Source organism: Fulmarus glacialis, unplaced genomic scaffold, assembly GCF_000690835.1.
Source record: "Fulmarus glacialis isolate BGI_N327 unplaced genomic scaffold, ASM69083v1 scaffold15205, whole genome shotgun sequence".
NCBI classification, from domain to species: Eukaryota; Metazoa; Chordata; class Aves; order Procellariiformes; family Procellariidae; genus Fulmarus; species Fulmarus glacialis.
The window spans coordinates 1,036-23,309 of NW_009215070.1; the positions used below are offsets into that span (position 1 = coordinate 1,036).

Genomic DNA, 22,274 nt, shown 5'->3' on the forward strand with positions numbered 1-22,274 from the left:
AAGGCGGGGGGGGGGGGGGGCCGCGCGAACAGAGTTTGGAAAGATTTCCATTGTCTGTGAGTACTGAAATAAATGTACTGTTCACTGCTATGCCTATAAAGTGCTTTGGGGCCTGTTTAGGTGGTGAGAGCTTCATAAATGAACTCCTGTTCCTGTGAACAGTGCAAATAATGGTAATCCATGCTGTGAAAAGTCTACCTCTGTTTGCACTTAGAAGTTGCAACTAGAAACATCAGCCAGATGTCTCTAGAGGAGAAAAATGTGATCCTGGAACACTTCCATGATGAGAAGCAAATGGTTCTCATAACATATGAAATCAGGACAATTAAAAGAAAGTAAGAACAGTATCATCATCCCTTAAGTTGGTTATGGCTATTTTTTTAGTAATGCCATTTTCTCATCATGTTTTTCCACAGTATTACCAAATGAGAGAGAATTTCAGTATGCTGCTAAAATGAACAATTTGGAAACCATGGAAAAGCTATTTAAGAAGAATGTTAATATAAATGCTGTAGATACTGTGAGTATGAAGCATCTGATGGGTCACTGATCTGAAATGTGACTCCTCAGAGTTGCGTGGTGGAATCCCAGCATGCTAGCCCCGTCAGCTGCAAGGTGGTGAGGCTGCAGAAGTCCCTTCTAGGACCTGATTAAGAAATATTTCCCACGACCGGTATGGACAGTAGGATTTGTGCAGCATAACTCACAGGTCTTTGCATTTAGCCACTAGTGTGTGCATCAGATTGGGAACTAAGGACTTCTGAATTGTGGTCCCTGCTCTAATATTTACTCTGTGTTCTTGGGTGACTAATTTCTCGAGTTCCCCATCGTTCAGAGCGGGAGGACTTAACCTCAGTCACTTTGAGAACGAATTTATGCTGCTAACATTACAAATTTCAAGTGTGAATTGTTACCGTTCGGTTTGTATGGGGCCACGGGAGCATTCTACCATGTCCTCTGGCTCCAGGCTGAGATCAGAGTTCAGATTTGCCCTAGACAGACGAAAATGCATTTCTTATGCTGACATCAGCTCTAGGCCTAAAATCTGAGGATGAGTACTTCACAGTAACAAAATATAATGCTCTGTTCCACATGAGAGGTAGTTCAACAGCCATGGAGCAGTCATGATACTAATCTGGGAGTTGTGGATTTGCCCTCAGTGGCTAAGTATAAGGCATCTACCCGCGAACATCCAATGTTACTTAATCATGGGTTCTGAAAAACCTTGCATCCCATGCCCGCGTGCATTTTTCCCCATGGAGGAATTGAGGAGATAGTACAGGTGCATTCCTTGCTTGGTTTGTGAAAGAGAGGGAGACAAAAATTTCTTTTGAGTAAACTTCTCTTGAACAATGAGAATGTTCCCATCAATTACATAGTACTCTAAAAAGTCACTTAAAAAAATAATTCTTGCTTCCTTATTGCTTTCCAGAATTCAGGAAATTAAACTAAACACTTTTCCAGTCCAGTAGTTTGAATCTTTACTCTGTCATCCTTAAATCAGACCTACAGTATAAATGATTTACTAGCATAGCTATGTGGGTGTTGTGCATTGATTGATTCTCCTAGTCGGGACGTAGCTTATACTGGCAAAACCATTCTTTTGTTCACGTTGATCATTCCTGTCCCTGTACTCCCAAGCCAAATAAGCAAGGCTGCCGGAAGGTGAGTTTCGTTGATAGAATTATTTCTATGCAAGAAGCTTTTTCTGGCATAAATGCACATCATAAATCCCCCCTTTTTATGCTTTTAATGCATATAGCTGTAAATTTAGACTTACACATGGATAAGTCAGCTGATCTGCATAGAAGCATAAGAGAAAAAATCCAAACTGACTTTTAAAGTTAAATCACTTATATATCCTTGTATGGAAACTCTCAGTGAATTATGTTAAACCCAGTTATGTTCAATTTAACTGGAAGCAAAACTCTCTCAACTAAAGTTTAACTCAGTTTAACCAATCCCTTTTAAATTCATACCATTAATTACTTTAATGAAAAATTAATCAAGTGTTCCTGATAAGCGTTGAGCCTATTCATCTGTGTAAAATTACTCACTGTTTGCAAGGTGGAAGCTTTCATTTACACAGATAATGACTCAGTCTGGGAAGGTGACTAATACTCAGTGAGGGAGGAATCTCGTCATGCATTGCAGAGATAGAATCAAAAGCAAGGAGGACACCAAAAGCGAATCTAATTGCGTTAATCTAGTCCTCAGCTTTTGAAATCAAATCATATAATAGAATAATAACCATGGATGCTTCTTGTACTGCATGCATCTCCTCTAGGCAGTATATAATTATTTAATCCCACTTTGACATTTCAGTGAATTTCAGTGAAGGGATGATGCTACGTAGAGTAACTAAATCATTCTGGTTCTACAGTCTTTAAGATCAATACCTAAATTCTATCCAAGGGAACAAAATGCAGACAAAGAGCAAGCGTGGCTATTGAAGGCGAAATATGCAAATGAATATATATTAACAAATACATTTGTTAATAATCAGAGAATTCAGAAATCCTGATCACCCGCACAAGGAAAAGAACAGTATTACGGACCTGACAACCAAAGCTTTGCTTATTTCAGCTGAAGCGCACCGCATTCCATTTTGCTGTTGCACGAAGTCATATCTCAGTGGTGGATTTTCTTCTCCATCACAAAGCTAGACTTGATATGGTAGATCAGGTAAGCTGGTTTACATGTTTTGATTCATACAGTATAGAAACACCTTAGGGAAAAAGTAAAAGTAGATATTTGCCTTATGCTCCCCATTTTGCTTGCTGTAAATGCTTCAGTTTGTCTTAAGACTGCACACATTTATATGAAAAAGCATTGTTAGAGGAAAAACACATTGCCCAGAGCTTTGGCTATGTTCAATACCTGAGTGAGCGCAAGGGTGGTTGAAGCCACTTGTGCAAATACGCTGTCTGTGGTAGTTGTGTATTAATCATTGGCCACTTTGTATGAAAACAATCACTAAAAGTAAAAATTAGCTCTGAGGATCGCTAGGAGCTCAGAAAGTAACTCCTTGTGTTCTTTCCCTCCATTTTTATGTGAGTAGCTAAATGCAAAACTGACAACTACTCTGCAGGCTCCAACACATTAAGGGTTTAGCAGTGTATGGCTGATTTGATTGGGCCAGATGGTGATTCACAGTGCAAGATTTGATTCAGATATTAAAACCAAATGTATGTTATGTTATTAATAAACAGGCTATTCAAACTAGGAGTTTTCCAGTGAACTGAATAATGAAAATAGATTTACCTTTTTTTCCCCTGTTTGCTTCTTTTTCCTTATCCACCATATGTGGCAGTGTTTAAGTTCTAAGTAAGACAAATTCCAGGTTGTGGAGGGTAGAGAGAGAAAGCTGCCTTGTTTTCGCATTGTGTTGGAATAAAAATAAGATGAGAGAGACCTGTTGGTTCCAGTTACAGCAGCTCCTGGTTTGGGCGTGTGCTTGCAGTGTAGGTAACAATGCCCTTGTAGTGCTGCTTGAGTTGCTCTGAAATGTTCTCCCAAGCTGCCCTGTCAGTGAATGCCTCACATGCTGCTTTGAAGAAATGTGGCTGTCTTTTCTTTATGTCCAGAAAGACATATCTGGACCCTATCCTACGCAAATCTTACACTGTTGTTAGCAATGTTTCCCTTTTGTATGGCAAGCTGAAAGACATTGCCTGAATGAAGTACTCTAAAATTAATAGTCTGTGATATAAATGCTAATAGGGTAGTTCTGCAAGAAGTGGACAATTTTCTTTAAGTAGTAGTGCCCTCTATAGCAAAGGTTAAGAAATGGGTCCCTGGATCTTTTACAGAGTACCACTGGGTATAGTGTTAATGTAATTTTATTTTGTAGCTATTGTAAATTATTCTTTATGGCAAATTATTTTTCGGTGGCTATCTTCCAGATTTGTTGAGGCAATAAGGTGACTTAAAACATGTTGTGGGTCCTTTAATTACCCTGATAGGGTACATTGAAGCCAGGTTGGAAATATAGACCCTCTGCCCATGCTGGGGTTCAATTAAACTCAGAATCTCATTCTAATGAAGGATTACCTTTTAATTATTAGCTGTCTTTAATTCTTAGATGTTGTTAATCATCTTCGTTGAAAGACCATTGGAAACACTCCATCATAATTAGCTTACAGAGCTTAAATATTACGACATTACATATTGTATTTGACAGTGATTCATGTATTCTCTGGCAATCAGTTTGATCTTGCAATTGATGAGAAATAGAATGAAGATACTATGACTTTATTTCTTACCCCTTTTCAGTTTCTGACATACTTTTTGTATTAATAAGCATAAGATCTTAAGCATTCTTAACGTTTCTCAGTACAAAAAATAAGCTGATTAAAAACACATAATAGTGTTCTTAGCAGCAGATATGTGGTGCTCCCACCTTTATCATAGAATCATAGAATGATTAAGGTTGGAAAAGACCTCTAAGATCATCAAGTCCAACCATCAACCCGTCTCAGATTGGAGACTTGACATAACTCATGGAGATAATTAAGAAGTTTATTGATTAAGCAGCACATCTCTAAGAAACCAATAATACATTAATTGGCTAATAAACACACCACTATTATTAGTAGTATTAATTCACAATTATATCATTCCACGTTCCAGTGATTAAGCTACAATTCTATGGCTTATTATCAGTATTAGTACTGATACACAATTACATTACTGCAAAGAAATCTTAAACTACTAAGCTGCAATTCTGTCGCTTGTCCTTCTGCACTTAATATCAAGATACAAGTTTATCCCTTCTTATCCACCTTACCATCCCAACTCTTTCAGACACGGACCTGATGGAGAGTCCAGCAGGAGAGTCCAAGGCAGTCCCTTCTTATGTCAAGGGGAGCTTGGGTCTGCAGGTCACCTTCAGCACCATCAGCAGGAGTCCACAATCACAGGACTGGGGACATCACAAGATCCTTCCCTTTTTTGTTCTCCAGCTGATTTTATACCTTATTTGCCTTTTTTGTTTTTTCTTTTCTTGAACCCACCTTTTTGCTACCCTTGTGCCTCCTTTTCTCCTCCTAGACACCTCCCTATCAAACAGCCCACACACAGAATCACACAGAGTGGCTGAGGTGAGAACCTCTGGAGATGACCTAGTCCAGCCTCCTGCTCAGAGCACAGTCACGAAAAGCAGGTTGCTCAGAGCTATTGTCTGGTCGGGTTTTGATTATCTCCAAGGATGGAGACTCATAACCTCTCTGGACAATTGATTCCAGTGTTTGATCATCCTTAGAGTAAAAAAGTTTTTTCTTATATTTAAGTGAATCTTCCTGTACTTCAATTTGTGTCCATTTCCTCTTTCAAAAAAAAACCCTGTTACTGGACACCACTCAGAAGAGCCTGGCTGCTTTTCTACTCCCTTCTGTCAGATATTTATACACAATAATAAGATCCACCTCAGCCTTCTTTGGCTAAACAGTCCCAAGTCGAACAACTTCTCCTTCTATGTCAGATGTCCCTTACTCGTCTTTGTGGCCCCTTACCGGACTCTGTGCAGTATGTCCATGTCTCTCCTATACTGGGAAGTCCAGAACAGGACACAGTATGCCAAGTGTGTCTCACCAGTGAGTAGAGGGGAAGGATCACCTTCCTTGACTAGGTGGCAGTGCTCTTCCTACTGCAGCCCAGGATACCATTTGTCTCGTGTGCTGCAAGGACACATTGCTGGCTCCTGTTCAACTTAGTGTCCACGAGGAGCCCCGGCTCCTTCTCTGCCAAGCTGCTTTCCAGGCAGTTGGCCCCCAGTCAGTACTTGTGCTTGGGGTTGCTCCTCCCCAGGTACAGGACTTCGCATTTCCCCTTGTTGAATTTCATAAGGTTCTTGTCAGCCCATTTCTCCAGCTTGTTGAGGTCCCTCTGGATGGCAGCACACCAATCCGGTCCATCAGCCACTCCTCTCAATTCAATATCATCTATAAATTTGCTACGGGTGCACTCTACCCCATCATTCAGGTCATTAATGAAGATGTTAAACAGTACTGGACCCAGGATCAATGCCTAGTGTGCACTGCTAGTGACTGGTCTCCAGCTGGACTTTGTGCTGCTGATCAGAACACTTTGGGCAGTTCAGCTGGCTTTCAGTACACCGTGGTATATCCATTTCTCTGCGCCTGTACTTCCGTTGATTTGTCTACAAGGGTGTCATGGCAGACAGTGTGAAAACTGTTACGAAAGTGGAGATAAACATCCATTTCTCTCCCCTCACCCACCAGGCTAGTCTTCTCATTGCATAAGGCTAATCAGATCTAGTTACTTTTTCTCCTTGGTCAGAGCTGGGAAGGTTTTTCAGGGCAGACTTTTGAGCCGCAGTCATGAATTTCGCCCAAGCCCAGCTTTAGTCTTGTAGCCTGCGCACCAGATGCATGTTCCATATTGCCCTCCACTGTTTTTGACCGCAATTTCTGCTTGCTGTGCCCCGGTTGGGGCTCCCCAATACAGGAAAGACATTGATAAGCTGGAGCAGGTCCAGTGCAGAGCCCCTAGGATGATTAGGACTGGGGCATATGGTGTATGAGGAGGTGCTGAGAGAGCTGGGTCTGCAGAACCCACCCATACACTGAATTAATCAAAAAGATCTAAAGAGATTTGGCATGAGGTATTTTGGTGGTAATTTCTGCTTTTATCATTTTATTTGAAGCATGGCCTGACAGTGATTCATCTTGCAGCTTGGACTGGAAATCTGGATATAATGCGAAAATTAGTTAAAGCAGGCGCTGATCAAAAGGCTATCAATGAGGTTTGTTGATGACAAATTTTTACCAACTCTAAACATATTTATGTTGGAAAAAAGTCAAACTTGTTCTTACAGAGTTGCTTATGGCTTTTCAGGAAGGAATGAATGTACTGCACTTTGCAGCTCAGAACAATAGCGTTAAAATAGTTGAGTATTTTCTCCAAGATCTTCATCTGAATGACTTGAACAAGCCTGATGCGGTACAGTATGTTTCTTTCTGTTTATTTCTTTGATGTCATGAGGCATCTGTTGTGGGTAAAACAATCTTGACTTGGGGAATTTCAATGAATTTTAATTTATTGCCAGTTACATAAACTTTTAATTACTGATTTGGGTATTGAGAAACAAGTAAGACAAACATACCTCTCCTCCCCTGCCTCCCTTGGTTTTGCTGCACATGATGCTCAGTCCCATCAGTGAGGTGATGGGAGTCAGAGAAGGTTGCGTCCATCCACAGTGGTTTCCTTTTTTTTCCTGCTCTTCGTTTCTTACTCTTTTCTTCTGCTCCAGCAAGGGTTCATCTATGGGCCGCAGTCACCCTGCGGGTGTACCTCCTCCTGTGTCTCCTCCCTTGCGTCCTTTCATGTCTCCTCCTGTATCTCCCCGTGTGCATCCTCCCTGTAGCAGTGACTACCCTTCCTTAAATACGTTTTCACAGAGGTATCACATGCTGCTCTGATGGGTTGAGTGCTGACACGTGGTGGGTCAGTTTTGTCTGTTGTGGAGCCAGCTGGAAATGGCTGTGACCAGCGTAGGGCAGTCTCTGACCTCCTCCCACACAGCTCACTCCTGCAGCCCCCTGCCCTTACCAAACCTGCCAGTTATGGCCAACACGGGCGTATTTCTTCAACGTAGAACATAAAACTATGTGCACCCATCCTGCAGAGGTGCACAGTGCCAGGGCCTTGTCCTCATCAGGTTTGCTGTGTTTTTGTTTTTCCTTCCCACAATGTCGGGATCTTGCTTTGAAGGCTTACTTAGCTAAGTAGGATATTTTATCTTTACATGAGGAAAATTTATTCTTGTAGGGTCTGTCACCAAAAGAACAAAGTTCCCCTATCCTTTTTTTCGAGTCTTGAATTGTATTGACCTAATGGTGCAGAATTCTGAATTCTTTCTACACGTGACAAGGCTGACAAAACAGAGTTAATTTAACAAAACGAACTTCTGTGTTTTAGGCCTTGGGAAAGTAAAGGTGAAGAAGAATCTTCTTTATTTCATAATTATCTATTATTTGCTTGCATTTTTTTCCTTAGATATTTAATATAGGCCACTATCAGGTAGTGAGGCTGTCTAACTAATTGGTCTGACCAGTGGTATGGTTTTATGTCAAGATAACTTTATGCAGTTGAGTTGTAAACAGGTGGAAAAGTTTTTGTTAGTTTAACCACCACCAAAAAAAAGCCAGAATGTACAGCACTAAATTCAGGCCCCCTGGATGAAACTTCTGAGAAATGGTTGTTCTGGTCTGTGCTTGCAGAATTCAGATCAAATGTGTTATGCCATGGAAATAAATCTTGCAACTTCTTTACTGCCTGTTTCTGAGCATCCTCAGACTTTTAATGAAACAATTCTTTTGATAAATAGTTTCATACTGAGAAGAATTAAGAATTAAACATTTTGAGCACATTTTCTATCTCGTTACCATTTCCGAATGGTTTTCAAATATTTCCTTCACATTATGCAAGATGTATAATGTTTTTTACACTAAGTAAATATCGTATCTTTTTTTAATTCTTACTCTTCTTGTATATACCTACTCTTTTGTTAATTTACTTAGTCATACAATATATAAATTTTTATGCAGAACATACATACACATATGTATGCCATATATCTAGTAACTGGAAGCAAAGTATTATTACTTTCAGTAACACTGTGTTTCTTTCCATAATTGTTTTCTAGAAAGGCAAAAAGCCATTTCTTCTGGCATCTGAAAAAGGCCATGTTGACATGATAAACAATTTGATTACTCTGAAGCTGTTTACATCTGAAAAAGATAAGGTAAAGGTTTCTTTTCCACAGAAGTACAATTAAAAATGTGCTTGTGAAAGATTACTTTGTTTCAGTGTAGTTACTACATAATCAAGCCATATGAATAAGCTGTGCAGATGTCATAGTGCTGGCAGTGATACATACTGGACCAACAAATATACAAGGACGATGATTTTTCAGCAGTTAAGGGAGGACAGTGGTACTTTTGGTTTTATCGCCAGGAGACTTTTCCATATGCATTAATAATTCATGTAAAGCAAGACTAGCATATGCTGTCTGTTAGGAGAAGTGGGAAGGTCTCGTGATTAAGGTGCCAGCCTCTATGCTGGGAGATCACGTTTCCCAGCTTTTTGCTCTGCTCGGCTGTGTCTGTGCGTCACTGCTAAGTCCCGCATGACTAATTTTTCAAAGTTGTTCAAATACTTCAGGATGCAAATAAACACCCATGGGGATTTTTCAGAAGAGCCTAAACACCTCAATCTGATTGACTTTGCTTTTGACGCTGCATTTTAAGGTGTCTAAATAACTTTCAAAGTCTGCCCTTAAATTTCTTTACTCCTTACTTCAGTATTTTTTGTGGAATGAGCATGACAGTGTTTCTCTGCATCCAAGGCATTGCAAGGATAAATACATTAAAAATTGTAAAATAGTCAGACAGTGCATTTATAGAACCATGTAAGCAAGCACCCCACCCAGAAAGTTATGTGCTTTTTTTTTTTTTTTTTTTTTTTTTTTTGTATTCTGGTAATACTTTAAAAGCTGCAGTGCAACGTGGAGCTCTGATGTGCTAAGTAGTTTATCAGCAGCAGTTAAATAACAGTGTTGTCCCAGACATCTAGCAGGCTAAATGTATAAAGCACAATGATGGGAGGCAAAGGCTGTGATCCTAAAGAGTAAGTAGCCGGGACAGCAACTCATCTCATGGGTCACTGAAAGCAATTGCACTGTAACCATCAATTAGCAAACATACCTCCTCCTAAAATGTATTTGAATTTTCTGCCCCTCCACCTCCGCAATGCTCTGACTAAAAAGAGCGTTCTGGACCCTCATTTCTCTGAGTGTTAGGATCCTTCTCCTAATTTCCAGCTTCAGTTTGTTTCTAGCCAGTTTTATACTTGTTCTTGTGCCAGCATCATCTTTTAGCTCAAAAGCTGCTGCTTTTCCTGGTAATCATCTAGCTTTCTCTTTGTTTTTATTTGCTTACCGGTGTGCTATTTTTTTTTTCCTTAATTAGCTAGTGAGGAATTGTACTGATGGTGAGGAGGATTAAAGACTGTGACATTGGCATCAAAGCCACTGTAAGATTATATAAACTTACCTAGGTTTTGGCCATTCATCTTCAAATTGGTGCTTTTGGGGGCTTGATACTCCCATCCTTTTAGGAACTAGTGCCCAAAGTTTTCTTCTGATTCATTCTTTAGGAGTTAGAATTTTAGGTCTTTTTCACTGGTAATACACTGCAGTTTTCAGAATATCAGACAGCGAACTAGACCAAAGTGATGTCTGCATACATATGAAAAGGCTCCTTTCTGATGAGTCTGAATCTTGGAACATGCTATGTGGATCTACCTCCTTCTTCTTGTATGTAAAAGAGAGATGGAAAGACCAAAGGCTTTGTGTTTAAATGCATGTTGTTGTTACTTAATGTTTCAACTTTATTCTGCATTTTAAAATACCTTATTTGACATTTTAATTTCAAGGAGGGAAACACAGCATTGCATCTGGCAGCCAAAAATGGTCACAGCAAAGTTGTAGAAATTCTGCTCAAACAGTGGGAGGAAATAAATGACCTCAATCAGGTAAGGGCACAGATATTACTGAAAGAGATAAAGTTAGAAATTTGAAAAATCAATTAAAAATAACATTTTAAAGGAATAAGCTTTGCACTGAGTAGATTTCATTAGTTCTGCTGCTTTTCTAGTACCTTTGCATCCTGTTTCATTGTCCCTCCTCCAACAAATTCAGCTCCATTAACTCCTTCAATGTCTCTTCCTCTGTCCTCTGTTCCTCACCCAATGGCCTCTCCTCCGTCTTGCATGTCCTTGCATAACTACTGGTAGAAGGAAAGAGAGAAGGGCCTAACCCCGACCTTGCTTCCTGTCCTCCAACATTTCTGGCCACATTATCCCATTCCTTTTATCATCTCTGGTGCTTTTCAGGCTATTCACTGAGCCAGTTCAATGCGCGTACCCAGCACATACTATCGCAGGCACCTCAGCAAAGAGGTCTCAGATTTGTTCATCTGATCTCAATTGACTGCACAGAATCGGCTGCAGACACTGCCTACCCACTTTTCTTTCCCGGGTTAGTGTTGGTGAGCTCAGCCAGCATATTCATAAATTGCATATTAGCTCTGAAGATGGTATCCCTGAGTTGATGCACTCATGAGCTTAATTTTAAGGCTTAAAGTAGGGGTGAAGGAGTGAAATGCACCCTAACTACTCAACTCAGCGTTCCTGCTTTGCAAAGGGTCCTTGTGTCGTCTTCTTCTACGGGGCAGCTGGAACGAACTGAGCAAGCTAATTCACTTTGTTGTGGGCTGGCATGCCCGTTGCAGGAATGTGCCATGTGGTTGACGGTCTGTCCTGCTGACCCAGCAGGCGAAATGAGTAAGGGACACCCGCTCCTACCCAAGGCCCTCCTTAATCAGCAACAGATTTATGGGTTGGGGCGTTCTCTCTTATCCAAGTTGTCTGTTATTTCCAGCTGTGCAAGCTTTGAGGCACACGAGCCCCTTTTTGAAATGTGAAGCCCTCTTGTTTCAAAGCCTTGTCTAACAAAGTTGCTTCTGCACACAAAGCTTGTACTGCTTGTGCCCCTGCCTTGCCATGGCTAATGGTGTGATCTTCCTGTCCAGCTGGAGATATTCTGGTCTGTGGATAAACACGTCTTTCTTTCCCCAGCATGAGCAAAGCACTAAAATATATTAAGTTTGCCAGAATAATGGTGGCAGGAGTTCAAGCAAAGAAAAATTAAGATTTATTGATGCTTCTGTGAATACTGAAACATTAGCGTAACTCTCAGTAAACCTTTGTGTATTTTAGGAGTTGAGAAGCAGGGGTTAGATCATTGTGCAGCTGATGTAACTTATTTTAGAGACTTGCTTTGGAGACATGGGGACTTTTTTGGGGTGAGAAGATTTGAAATAAATACACAATAGGATTATTTCTGCTCAAAGCGCTCCTTATAACTAGCACTGGAGTTGGGAATTCTTCAGAAATCCATGGCGTTGGACTGACAGAAATTGGTACTTATGGTATGTGCTAGCATGCTAGCAGTGTTGCCTGGTGTTGAGTGGCAGCAATTGGTACCCACCGTCTTTGTTTCTGTGCCTGTTGCTAGCAATATTCTTTGAAAAGAGCATGGTTAATATTTATGAAATAGTTATCTGTATCGTAAACTTTACCGTACATCTGTCCGCATAAATGTCATCTGTCACTTAAGTGTTGGTGAGTTGCCATTTCATTTAAGTGTTAATTTAGGAGCATTCAGGTTGTGTTCTCTTGTGACCATCTCCCTTTTTCTATTGAGCTGGACAAGTCTGATCGAGCTAACCTGTTTTGTGTCACAGCCTTATAGTCACATGGCTTAAATTGGAACAGATGTTTTCTCTCTGTTGGTCCAGAACGGAGAAACTCCATTTTACTTGTCTGTTGAAGGAGGTCATGAAAAATGTGCTGAACTCTTACTGGAAGCAGGGAGTGACATCAATGTTTTAACTCAAGTACGTACGCAGTAGCCCTCCAGCACAAAGGTACTGGGGCATCCTGGGCTATGGGAAGGACCTTATCTTCTCTTTTCTGTGTGTACTAACAGTATATTTGCTCTGCTTATTTTTATGAAATGGAAAAAAAAAATTAATTAATAAAATAGAATTGGGAATGTAGAGAGTGCTAAGAGAGTAAAACTGATGTGGAAGAAATATAGCATAGATTTATTTGACAGATATTTGTGGTGGAGCTTTTTTATTTACTGTATGTCCAATAGTAAAACATATGACTAGGAAATGTAACCAACTAGGGTAAGTCAAAATCCTCCTTTTTGGCAGCGTATATGACTGAACTGACAACAAACCTGTTCTCCACATCTGGTTCCTGGATTCCAGTCCAGCTCACATCTGTTGAATGGCCTTGGCTTGCCTGCTGAGATAAGTTTATGATTCCAGCAGACTGAGAGCTTGTTTGTTTTAGCAGAATTACTAAGTGAAAATTTTCTCCTGATTTATTTTTAAAAGTTTGTTAATGTGACTATACTTGCTTGTTAAAGGTCAAACTGAACTAATGGAATAGGAGACGTGTTGGCTTTGTCGTTGTCCGTGGTGCAGGGTAGCTGACAATGCTGATTTGTCTCTTTCTTAAGAGAGATTGAAAAGGACTATTGGATACTGGTGGTTTTAGCATGTTTGTTGTGATACAGTAAAAATGGGGAGTTCCTTCAGTATTTACAAAAACACATCACACTAACTGCGGATCCACTTCATTTTATATCATTTTGTCAAAGGGAGGTTTTTTTGGGGAGGGGATAATAACACAGATATAAATGAAAGATTATCTGGTATTGATAGCTCTCTTTAGTGCTGTTTTTCCAGCAACAAAAATGTAAGCTTTTGCTGTCCATACCATTTCTTTCAGAACAGTAGCAGTGCTTTGCAGATTGCAATTCAGAATAGACATCTATCCTTGGTCGCTTTTCTTATTGATAAGAATATTGACCTGGTCCCTAAACCTGAGGTGAGTGTATATCAGTATAACTGTTCTGCTGTTGTTCAGCATGTCCTGTCTTTTATGGCCTTCCTTGGGAATACAGACAGCTGAATGAGACTGACTAGTTCCTTTTTTTTTTTTTTTTATTATACATGTTATTACATGGTTTATGGATGTTGGTTAGCAATATGTCGTACAAACCCAGTCAGTGCCTGGACAGACTGGTGCAGCGCACTGTAGAAGTGGCCAGGCTAAGCCAAGGGCTGGGCATTGTGAGAAGATGAGCAAAGTACCCTGCTTGAACTAGGCAGCAGTAACGCAGACATCCCTGTGTGCCACTTCATCTTGTCACGGGCAAAGAGTTAACACTTGTAACTGGTTTTGAATAAAGGTAAATAAAAGGTAAATGAACACTTTAGTGCTTTCACCCTCTGCACTCAAAGCATATGCCTTCAAAATCTGCATGCTGCCATTCTTGGGGTTTAAAAAGAAAGAGGTGTTCCTAGAATTTAAATCTTGCGTCAATTTAGATATTACAGTTTTTGTTACATCCAGGATTTTCTGTGAATAGTAAATTATTTTCCACTTCTACAGCACAGGATGAAAATAGAATCTGGGATTTGTGACTTATCTGCCGTGATCACTGGCCTGTTGTGTAATGTTATCAAGGAAGAACAATTTATGATGTGCTTGAAATGATTTATTTTAAAGATCAGGCAGTTGTTGTGCTGCTTGTTCTCATTGGCTTTCTGCTGCAGAAGCAACTCATAAAATTGTAACTTAAGTCTTGGAAACATTTCCAGCGCAGCGTTGCATAAAAGCTTGCTTTATTTTTCTGTAGCCTTGAAGAAATGGCCGTGGTTTATAAAGACACTAATGAACTGGTGTGTGGCATCAGTGAAGGGCACGGCTATGGAATTATTTTTTAGCTGTATTTAACAAGAAACTGATGAGTCACATGTTCAACATGCAAAGTGACCTTGCCAATCTAATGGTTGGATTGTGACTGGCATTGGACCTGCGCCTCAGTTATTTTCATGAATAATCACTCAAATAAAAAACCTTGATTTCTTTCTAGCTGTAATTTGCTTTTTATAAATATGACAGCAAGTCAGTTTAGTGTGAAGAATATTTCTAGCAGCAATATGTGACAAGAGTTTATTACTGGAAATTAGATTTTGACAGCTGTTTACCCAATACAGAATTAATCTGTCTCCTAGTTGCATTCAACTAAGGGCAAATGCAATTTTCTGAGCGAAGAGAAACATTAGCCTGACCTCTCTATTGTCGGCCAGGGGTAGCAGCAAATCCCAGGTATGAACACGAGAGGAGTGCCTTGCCACGTTCCTAAGCGGTGACACACTGATACGCACCCCGTGCACTCAACACTTCCAGGTTTCTCAGCTGTATTTGTTTACCTGCTGCTGTAGGTGTTGCAGGAGCAGGAGCAGACTGCCATCTCTGGCATAACTCCACACCTCAAGGTGTGTTTTCTGCAGTTTTGAACCTCTGCTAGAGCATACCACTTTTGCAAGGGGCGGATTTTAATAAGAACCTCTTTCTTGTTTGAGTGAACTTCTAATAATGTACCCAAGTATAATAGTTTATCATTTTCCCTCCACAGCAGAAGAATTCCTCTCTCCATTTAGCAGTCATCAATAATCATCTACCAGTAGTAAAAAGCCTCTTGGATGCCAATCATGATATAAACTCCTTAAATCACGTAAGAAAAACTGGGAATTAACATAACTTCACTGGTAAAGAGAAGATTATGTGGATTTTGCTTGAAATAATTTTTTTTTCCTTACAAGCTCAGGGTACAAAAGAATAGGAAGAGTCAGCTCCCTCCTTATCTTCTTGCGTGTGTGCATATGTATTAGTCACTGGTACATGCTGTGATAGTATTGTTTGCGCAAGATAAGGATAGCAAAATGCTATATACTCAGAAAATATTTGGATTAATTTATTGTTCGAGTGTTACAATTAATGCGTAATAAATGACAGAAATGTCTCAATGCTATCGATCTCAGAGGGAAACCCAGTGCAGAGTGTCACTTGGGTGGGATGGAGTTAATTTAGTGGTGCTGTGTTTCAGATTTGTGACCAAAACAGTGCTGGTAAGGCACGAGTGTTTTAGCTGTTGCTGAACAGTGTTTGCACGGCACCGAGGCCTTCTCTGTTTCGCAGTCTGCCCCTCCAGTGAATAGACTGGGTGTGCACAGGGAGCTGGGAGGGGACACAACCAAGCAAATGACCAGAGCTGACAGAAATGATGCTCCACACCACACAGCATCACACTGAGTGATGAGGTCACAGGTCTCTGTGGCACAATCCCTTAGCGTGTTCGGCTGTTAACCGAAAGGTTTGGGTTCGAGCCTACCCAGGGATGCCGGCATCTGTTTTCCCCACCTTTACCAGGATTGTTTGGCCTCTGCTTGGTGCTGGTGGTCTTTTGGTTGTTTGGTTGTTGGCCAGTTCACTGTAGACCACCTCCACCGCATCTACCACCGCTAATCCCCTCAGGTACTGGATACCTCCTCTGTGGAAGGCCATGTGATGACTGCCGACGTATTTACTTTGGTGCTGGCTTGCTTGATCCCTTTTTTGCTGTACAAAACCTCCTAGAATTGTTAATGCCCATTTTCAGCTTTTGCTGTGTTGTGTATCACTTTGTTTTGCTTTGCCTGGGAGAGCCATGGTAAAAGCACTGGCCTTGAGCCTAATCTGGTATTTTTGGGCCCTAAGCTGCTGTTATCTGGGTACTCAGAGAACCATCTCATGGAGAAGATCAGTAATTACACCTTTCCCCTTTTTGCCTTGGAAGAGACACTTTGTGGAGAGAGGAACGAATGGCACCTACCCCTTCTTCTTCTCCAGGATAGGTCTCTCCCACCTTCTTGTAATGGCCTCTCATTTCCTTGAATATCTTTGTGTAATCAGACTGTTCATAGTAGTGTGTGTCATGAGCCTGATTTTGATTATTGTTCATAAGGTTAACCAACTAATTGGGAATGCCACACAGGAATGTGCCCAGAGGCGGTCGATCCTTGGGTGGCAGGGTGTGTGGGAGGAGCTGGGCAGGTGCCTGGGGCTGTCATGGCCTCCAACAGCTTGGGATTTCATCCCTGGGACAGGCATGCAGTCCTGTACACCATTTGAAGGAGGGGAGCCTTGCCTGCCCCGATGAACCACAATGACTTCCAATGCTGTGTTGGGGCCTGGCCCATGCCTACTGAGCTGCCATCCAGTGCCCTCAAAAGAGAAGGAGCGTCTCCTGATCAAGGAGCACACAAAGGGATGCTGAGAAGGTCTCCTGCTCTGAAGCCACCCATATGGACACTGAAAAGGTCACTCAGTCTGAGGGCACACACAGTGGCTTAACCAGAGACACGACCCTCAAGTATAACAGTTGTTCCTGTTCACAAGAAGAAATGGTGGAAGCGGATGTCAGCTTGGTTAATAAGAGAAGCAGCAGCTCCTGCTGAGGGGTGGAAGAGTCAGAAGAGGCAGCCTGGCCTGCAGCAGGACAGAAGAGGGAAGAGACAGGAATAACAGAAGAGGCAGAAACTACCCGGTCCCCATCCCTGAACAACCTACGAGATAGGCAGCAAGTATTCATCCATCAGCAACGTGAGCACATTGCTACCTGGTTGCTCCAGTGCTGGGAAGGTAGGGAAACCCAGCAGCTGAGGCCTGTCTCTAGGGACTATGGGATTGCCAAAGGGATCGAAAGAGAGGCAGCCACCTGCAAGCCTCTGGAGGTGGCTCTTATTGAGTGTGAAGGCAAGATATCTCCTCAAAGAAGGTACTGTAAACCAGCAGGGCAAGTAGACCACCACAGAAGCAGTTATCCAGTATCTGAGGGAGTTAATGGGGGTGGAGGTGGTCTACAGTGACCTGTCCAACAACCAGGCCTCCAAAGGTCCAGATGACATCCAGTGCTCATAGTCCATGTGACAGAAATTTGTACAGAGCTCACGGATGTTGTACACTGGCACTCTGGCCATAACGGACTGGGCAGATATCGAGGCACCAACGGTGTATAGACTGGCCTGCCAGCTGTGGCGCTTCCCCCTCCTCATCGACCCTACCTCTCAGCTGTGGAAACACGGTCCCACCAAGTCTGTCGAGTCCCACATTAGGCACTGCGGCTCCCTGTCAGTGAAATGCACCCTGGTCTCCCGCGTGACAGGTGGGGATGCTCCCCATGATAGTAACAAGGATTAGTCTTTGAGAAGTCTGTAGTATGCCCCTTCCCATTAATCATTTTATTGCTAAAGATTAATTTATACACATTTTTGCAGGTGGCAGAGGCTGTCATTTGTGGCTGGAGTCAAATATGATAATAAGCTCTTCTGTCACATAAAATAGAGAATTTTGTAAACTTCTTGAGCACATCTTTTAGAAGTGTTTCATGCTTTGTCTCTAGCATGTCTGAAATTACATACAATAGTTACATACATATCTCTAAACTACTGCAGAAAAGAAAGTAGGATGTATTGTTGGAAGAAATTTGTGAGGTCATGTGATCGTAGTGTGGATTCCCGAAAGAGCTGATGAGACATTCTAATGTGGAACCCTGAGGCTGGTGTTTCTTCATGTGTAAGGTCTTGGTGTTTGACTCTGCAACCTTTAAGTTATGATCTGAAGGCCAAAAAAGTTCTCTAACCAGACCAACAGAATGTAGACTTGCAACACCAGACAAGCACAGGCACAAAACCTTCAACTTAAAAGAATGCTGTGTCACACAAAACATGCTAAGGGACATGTCCAGATATGCAGGGCTTCCACAAATGACAACATATCTTATTTGCTGCTGCATTACACCCATAGACGTCTGGAATTTCTTATTCTAATATTCTGTAGAAGGATAAATAAATAAATAGGTTTTATTTGGGTACATGCAGCTGTGTAGAGACTACACAACCCTCATTTCAGACCCAAAGATTAGACTTGAAGCTGAATGCCCCTTTAGCTGAACTTTTTGTTAATGGTTTGGTTTTGTTTATTGGTTTTTTTTTCCTCCTTTTTTTGTGTGTGTGTGGTTTGAGGCTTCACTGAACCCATTATGAAGCAGATAGACTTCTGCCACGTATCATTGTTTTGTGGCAGGACTGGCTAACTCTGTTGTGGACTATGTACTATTGAATGCACAACAGCACAATGTACTGTTGAAAATTATGGATGTCCAGTTGTCTTTGCATGAATTTCACCAGGGAGAAGATGACTCAAGAGCATAGTATGGGTGGGGACTGGCAATTGTGGGAAGCACCCTGTCCAAAACACCTTGTTTTAAGAGGGAAGAGAGAGAGCTCATTAGGTTACAGTACATTAGAGGTGCATGACAGCAACTTTTTCCTAGCCAGCTGGAACTCCTGCCTGGTTTTCCTGTGGAGATCCCAGATGCTGTCTTGTTTGCCTGAAACAAAACTGGCAGTTAGATCACTCAAAGTTAAATGATTTCATTCTGTTCAGTGTTTTCTAGCCAAGGTCGTCTCTTGTGGTGAATCTTCTTTAGATTCAGATTGTGAGCACTCTGTTTCTAAGAGGAAGTTTGGCTTATTGTATTTATTTGGTGTCATTAATTCCAGAGGCAGGAAACCCCTCTACATCTGGCAGCTGATCTTGGCAATGTGGAGCTGGTGGAAGTGCTGCTGAAGGCAGGCTGCGATCTCAAGACCATGGATAAGGTAGATTGCATTCCTCACCCTTGCAAGGATTATGTGATTTTATTTTTTGTTTTATAACCTTATTTCCAGAGATGCACGAAGCACTTGTCACCTTTCTGCATTGGTTTTATTTCTTGGAGTAGCTTTTCCCTTGCCTGTTTGCTGGATGACCCCTGAAGCCATGCCACCGCTGGGAACATTTGCAAGTACACCCCTCTTTGAACTGAATTGGTGCTGAGATGCCAAAAATGTTCCCGTCCTTACTGAACAGTAGGCAGGAAAAAGGGGAGCCTGCTTTGATTGCACAGTGTTTTGCTGGCCTCCGTCCCCCGGCAGCAAGAGTCCTCAGTCTCCAGAGCATGTCATGCATCTGCACGAGTTGCAAGCTGTTACAGCTCAGGAGATGCTCTCTTGGGAGCTCTTCCTTACTCCCATCTGCAGATATAATTGTTGCTGGTTGTGATTGATAGTGCAGAGAGTGCTCCCTGTGTGCAAGACTGCTGTGCTACGTGCACACGCAGGATGCCAGTGGTGTCTACACTAGCACAGGAAGCCAGAAACACCCACCCCTCCACCTCCCTGCGAAATGCAAAGCACCGTCCCAGAGGTGGGACCCAAGGACCCACCTTGTTGTCTCTGGGCTCTTCACATATAAAGTCTATGCTATAAAGATTTTACGAACTGTAAATGCCTTGGCTTCCAACGTGATGCTTTTCTAAAAACAGGTTAATTAGAATGATCCTGAGCAGAACGAGGAGCTAGCACTCAAAAGATATATATTAGGGAACTCTTTTTATAACAGCTGGAAATGCTGTATATTTATAACAGTTGAAATGCTGTATAATTTAATTACTGAACCTTCTAATTAAGGGGTTGGCTTCTTTTAGGTCAAATTTTCTAGAATGCCTAGGACTTGACATGTGGAGAATATCCTGAATATTTAAATCTGAGCCAGGTCCACTCAGTGCAAATCTGCTGAAAGTAGACAATTGCAGAGAGAACCCTGTAGAGCCACTGAGATGCCTTTACATCAAAGTGCTGATAGTGGAGATGGGTTCAGATAGACTGAGCAGTCCTCTGCAGCTGGAATTAAAGAAAAGCTTTTAATTCCTTTGACTGCCTGTACTACCCATGAAACATCACCTTCAGTTGTGCTCTCTTCAGTTGTCATGAGAAAGTCATTCCCACACCCTCTTTTCATTCTGTGAGCCAGCTTCTCTTACCATCCAAAACAAGATGCAGGTTTGCCCTTAAAGTTGGAGGTTTCCAGCTTGGCCAGCCTATCCATCTGAAATGCCAGTTTAACCATAACATGGGAGTGAACTGTATTTGTGGTAGTTTTCAGCCTGTGGATGCCTTGGCTTGCATGAATCTGGAAGCAGGGACTGGAGAGCGCAAGCTGGTATGAAGTACGCAGCAGTTTGAGCGCAGGAGGCTTCTGAAAGCAGCTGTACCTCACCAGAAGTTCTTCAGGGGGAGTTAAGTGCAGGAAAAAATTGACCTTCTCTGGGCTGAGGGGGTACAGCTCATGCAAAGCATAGAACTTTGTAGCTACCCTAAAGCCATAAAATTGTAGTAATAAGTTTTCTTGAAAAAAAGGGATGGGGCTCTGTAAACGAAGCTCCTGTGTTTCTTCTATGATATACTTATCCTCAAATGTATGAGATAACGTTCTGATTCACTACCTCTGCTTTCAGCATGGAAAAACTGCACTAGCTGTGGCATCAAGGAGCAATCACGCCCTCATTGTAGATATGATCATTAAAGCAGAAAGGTATTATGCCACGAAACAGGTAAGAGACATCTTTTGTTACACTGAGGAGAACTATAAGGGAAAAGCCGATTCTGATCTTGAAGTGTCTTTTGCCTGAGGTGGTTCCTTTTGGCAAGTTGCAAGTCTGGCCTTGATAAATTGAGGTTAGGATTGGGAACAGGAAGGTCTCTACCCCATCCAGGTTTTATTCCCGACTAGCTGTACAATTGTAGACAGACCTTACCATTTTCCTGCATCATGCTCTACGCACAGAGGTAAAGGGGCGGAGAGAGATTCTGACCCAAATTCAAACTGTGCCATCAGCATCAGGGCTGGGATGACCTGAATCCACGTTGATCCCTGTGTCCTTTGGTACAGCAAAATCTGTGGTTGAAAAATGGAGGAGTGCAGGTGTCTGTCACTCCTTTGCTAGTAAGGGCTCAGCTGCTTTGGCAGGAACTCCCTCTTCTGTTTTATGTGTGTTAATTATGAAACGCAATCAATGAAATGGGAAAGAACCAGGCAACAAGTGTGAAGGACACGGCTTAGATTGACCTCAGATTGTCTGAATTTCTAAGCTTCTTTCTCTAGTTGTTATTTAAATGTAGGCTGCTTAGTGATGGCCCTCCCTAAAGGGCCGAGAGTCAGATGTATTAAAGAGTAGATGACAATTATTTTGGCCTGCGTTGACTATCCCACGTCACTTAAGAATCTGTACACGCTCTATGAGTGGTAAGTGAACAAGCAAAGCTAAGCTTAGTACCTCTTAAAATCAAAGGAGTATTTGGAGCTGGGCTGCTGGTGAGGCCCATTCTAGAGACGTACCTTGAAACTCAGACCCAGGCCAAATAGGTCTTGAAAATTCAGGACGTCTCATGTCACGAGGTCTTAACCGGGACCATTTAGAATTCTGAGAAAGTTTATTTATTCCGTCAATGACAGTTGTGGCAATGAGCCACAAAGAACCTGCTACACCTGCACGCTTGATGAAAGGGAAGTATTTCATAGGATGGCGAAAATTCATTTTAGGGCATATTAATGCCATAAATCAGTCTTGTGTTGGCTTGCTCAGTTTTTCTTGTTTCGAGCCACAGGTTTATGTGGGTTCCCTGAGAATTGACTAAATTTACTGGGTTTTCACACAATACAGTTTAAAATCTCCAAGCTCTCTCAAATACACTGTTCACAGACTGGGCCTAGTGAGGTAGTAAAAGACAACTCTTGTAGCATCCACCGTAAAACCTGCAAGAAGGAAGATGCTAACACAATTTATGTATGTAGAGCAAGTAATTCTGTGAGCATCAGAGCTAGCAAACTGGGGCAAAAGGACTGGTGAAAGGAATTCACTTGACTCTCAGCTCTTGCGCTCTCACTGCTGAGCTGCCACACAA

General features: G+C 41.8%; 1 protein-coding gene across 1 annotated transcript in view; it reads left to right on the top strand.

The window, feature by feature from the left end:
* ANKDD1B (ankyrin repeat and death domain containing 1B) overlaps nucleotides 1-22,274 on the top strand; it is a 26,805-nt gene that overhangs the window by 860 nt on the left and 3,671 nt on the right. The window contains exons 2-12 of the mRNA XM_009578822.1: nucleotides 417-520; nucleotides 2,587-2,685; nucleotides 6,668-6,766; nucleotides 6,859-6,963; nucleotides 8,669-8,767; nucleotides 10,459-10,557; nucleotides 12,384-12,482; nucleotides 13,390-13,488; nucleotides 15,086-15,184; nucleotides 19,053-19,151; nucleotides 20,828-20,923. Coding sequence (XP_009577117.1) covers nucleotides 417-520; nucleotides 2,587-2,685; nucleotides 6,668-6,766; nucleotides 6,859-6,963; nucleotides 8,669-8,767; nucleotides 10,459-10,557; nucleotides 12,384-12,482; nucleotides 13,390-13,488; nucleotides 15,086-15,184; nucleotides 19,053-19,151; nucleotides 20,828-20,923 — 1,097 coding nt within the window. The remainder of the gene's footprint in view (nucleotides 1-416; nucleotides 521-2,586; nucleotides 2,686-6,667; nucleotides 6,767-6,858; nucleotides 6,964-8,668; nucleotides 8,768-10,458; nucleotides 10,558-12,383; nucleotides 12,483-13,389; nucleotides 13,489-15,085; nucleotides 15,185-19,052; nucleotides 19,152-20,827; nucleotides 20,924-22,274) is intronic.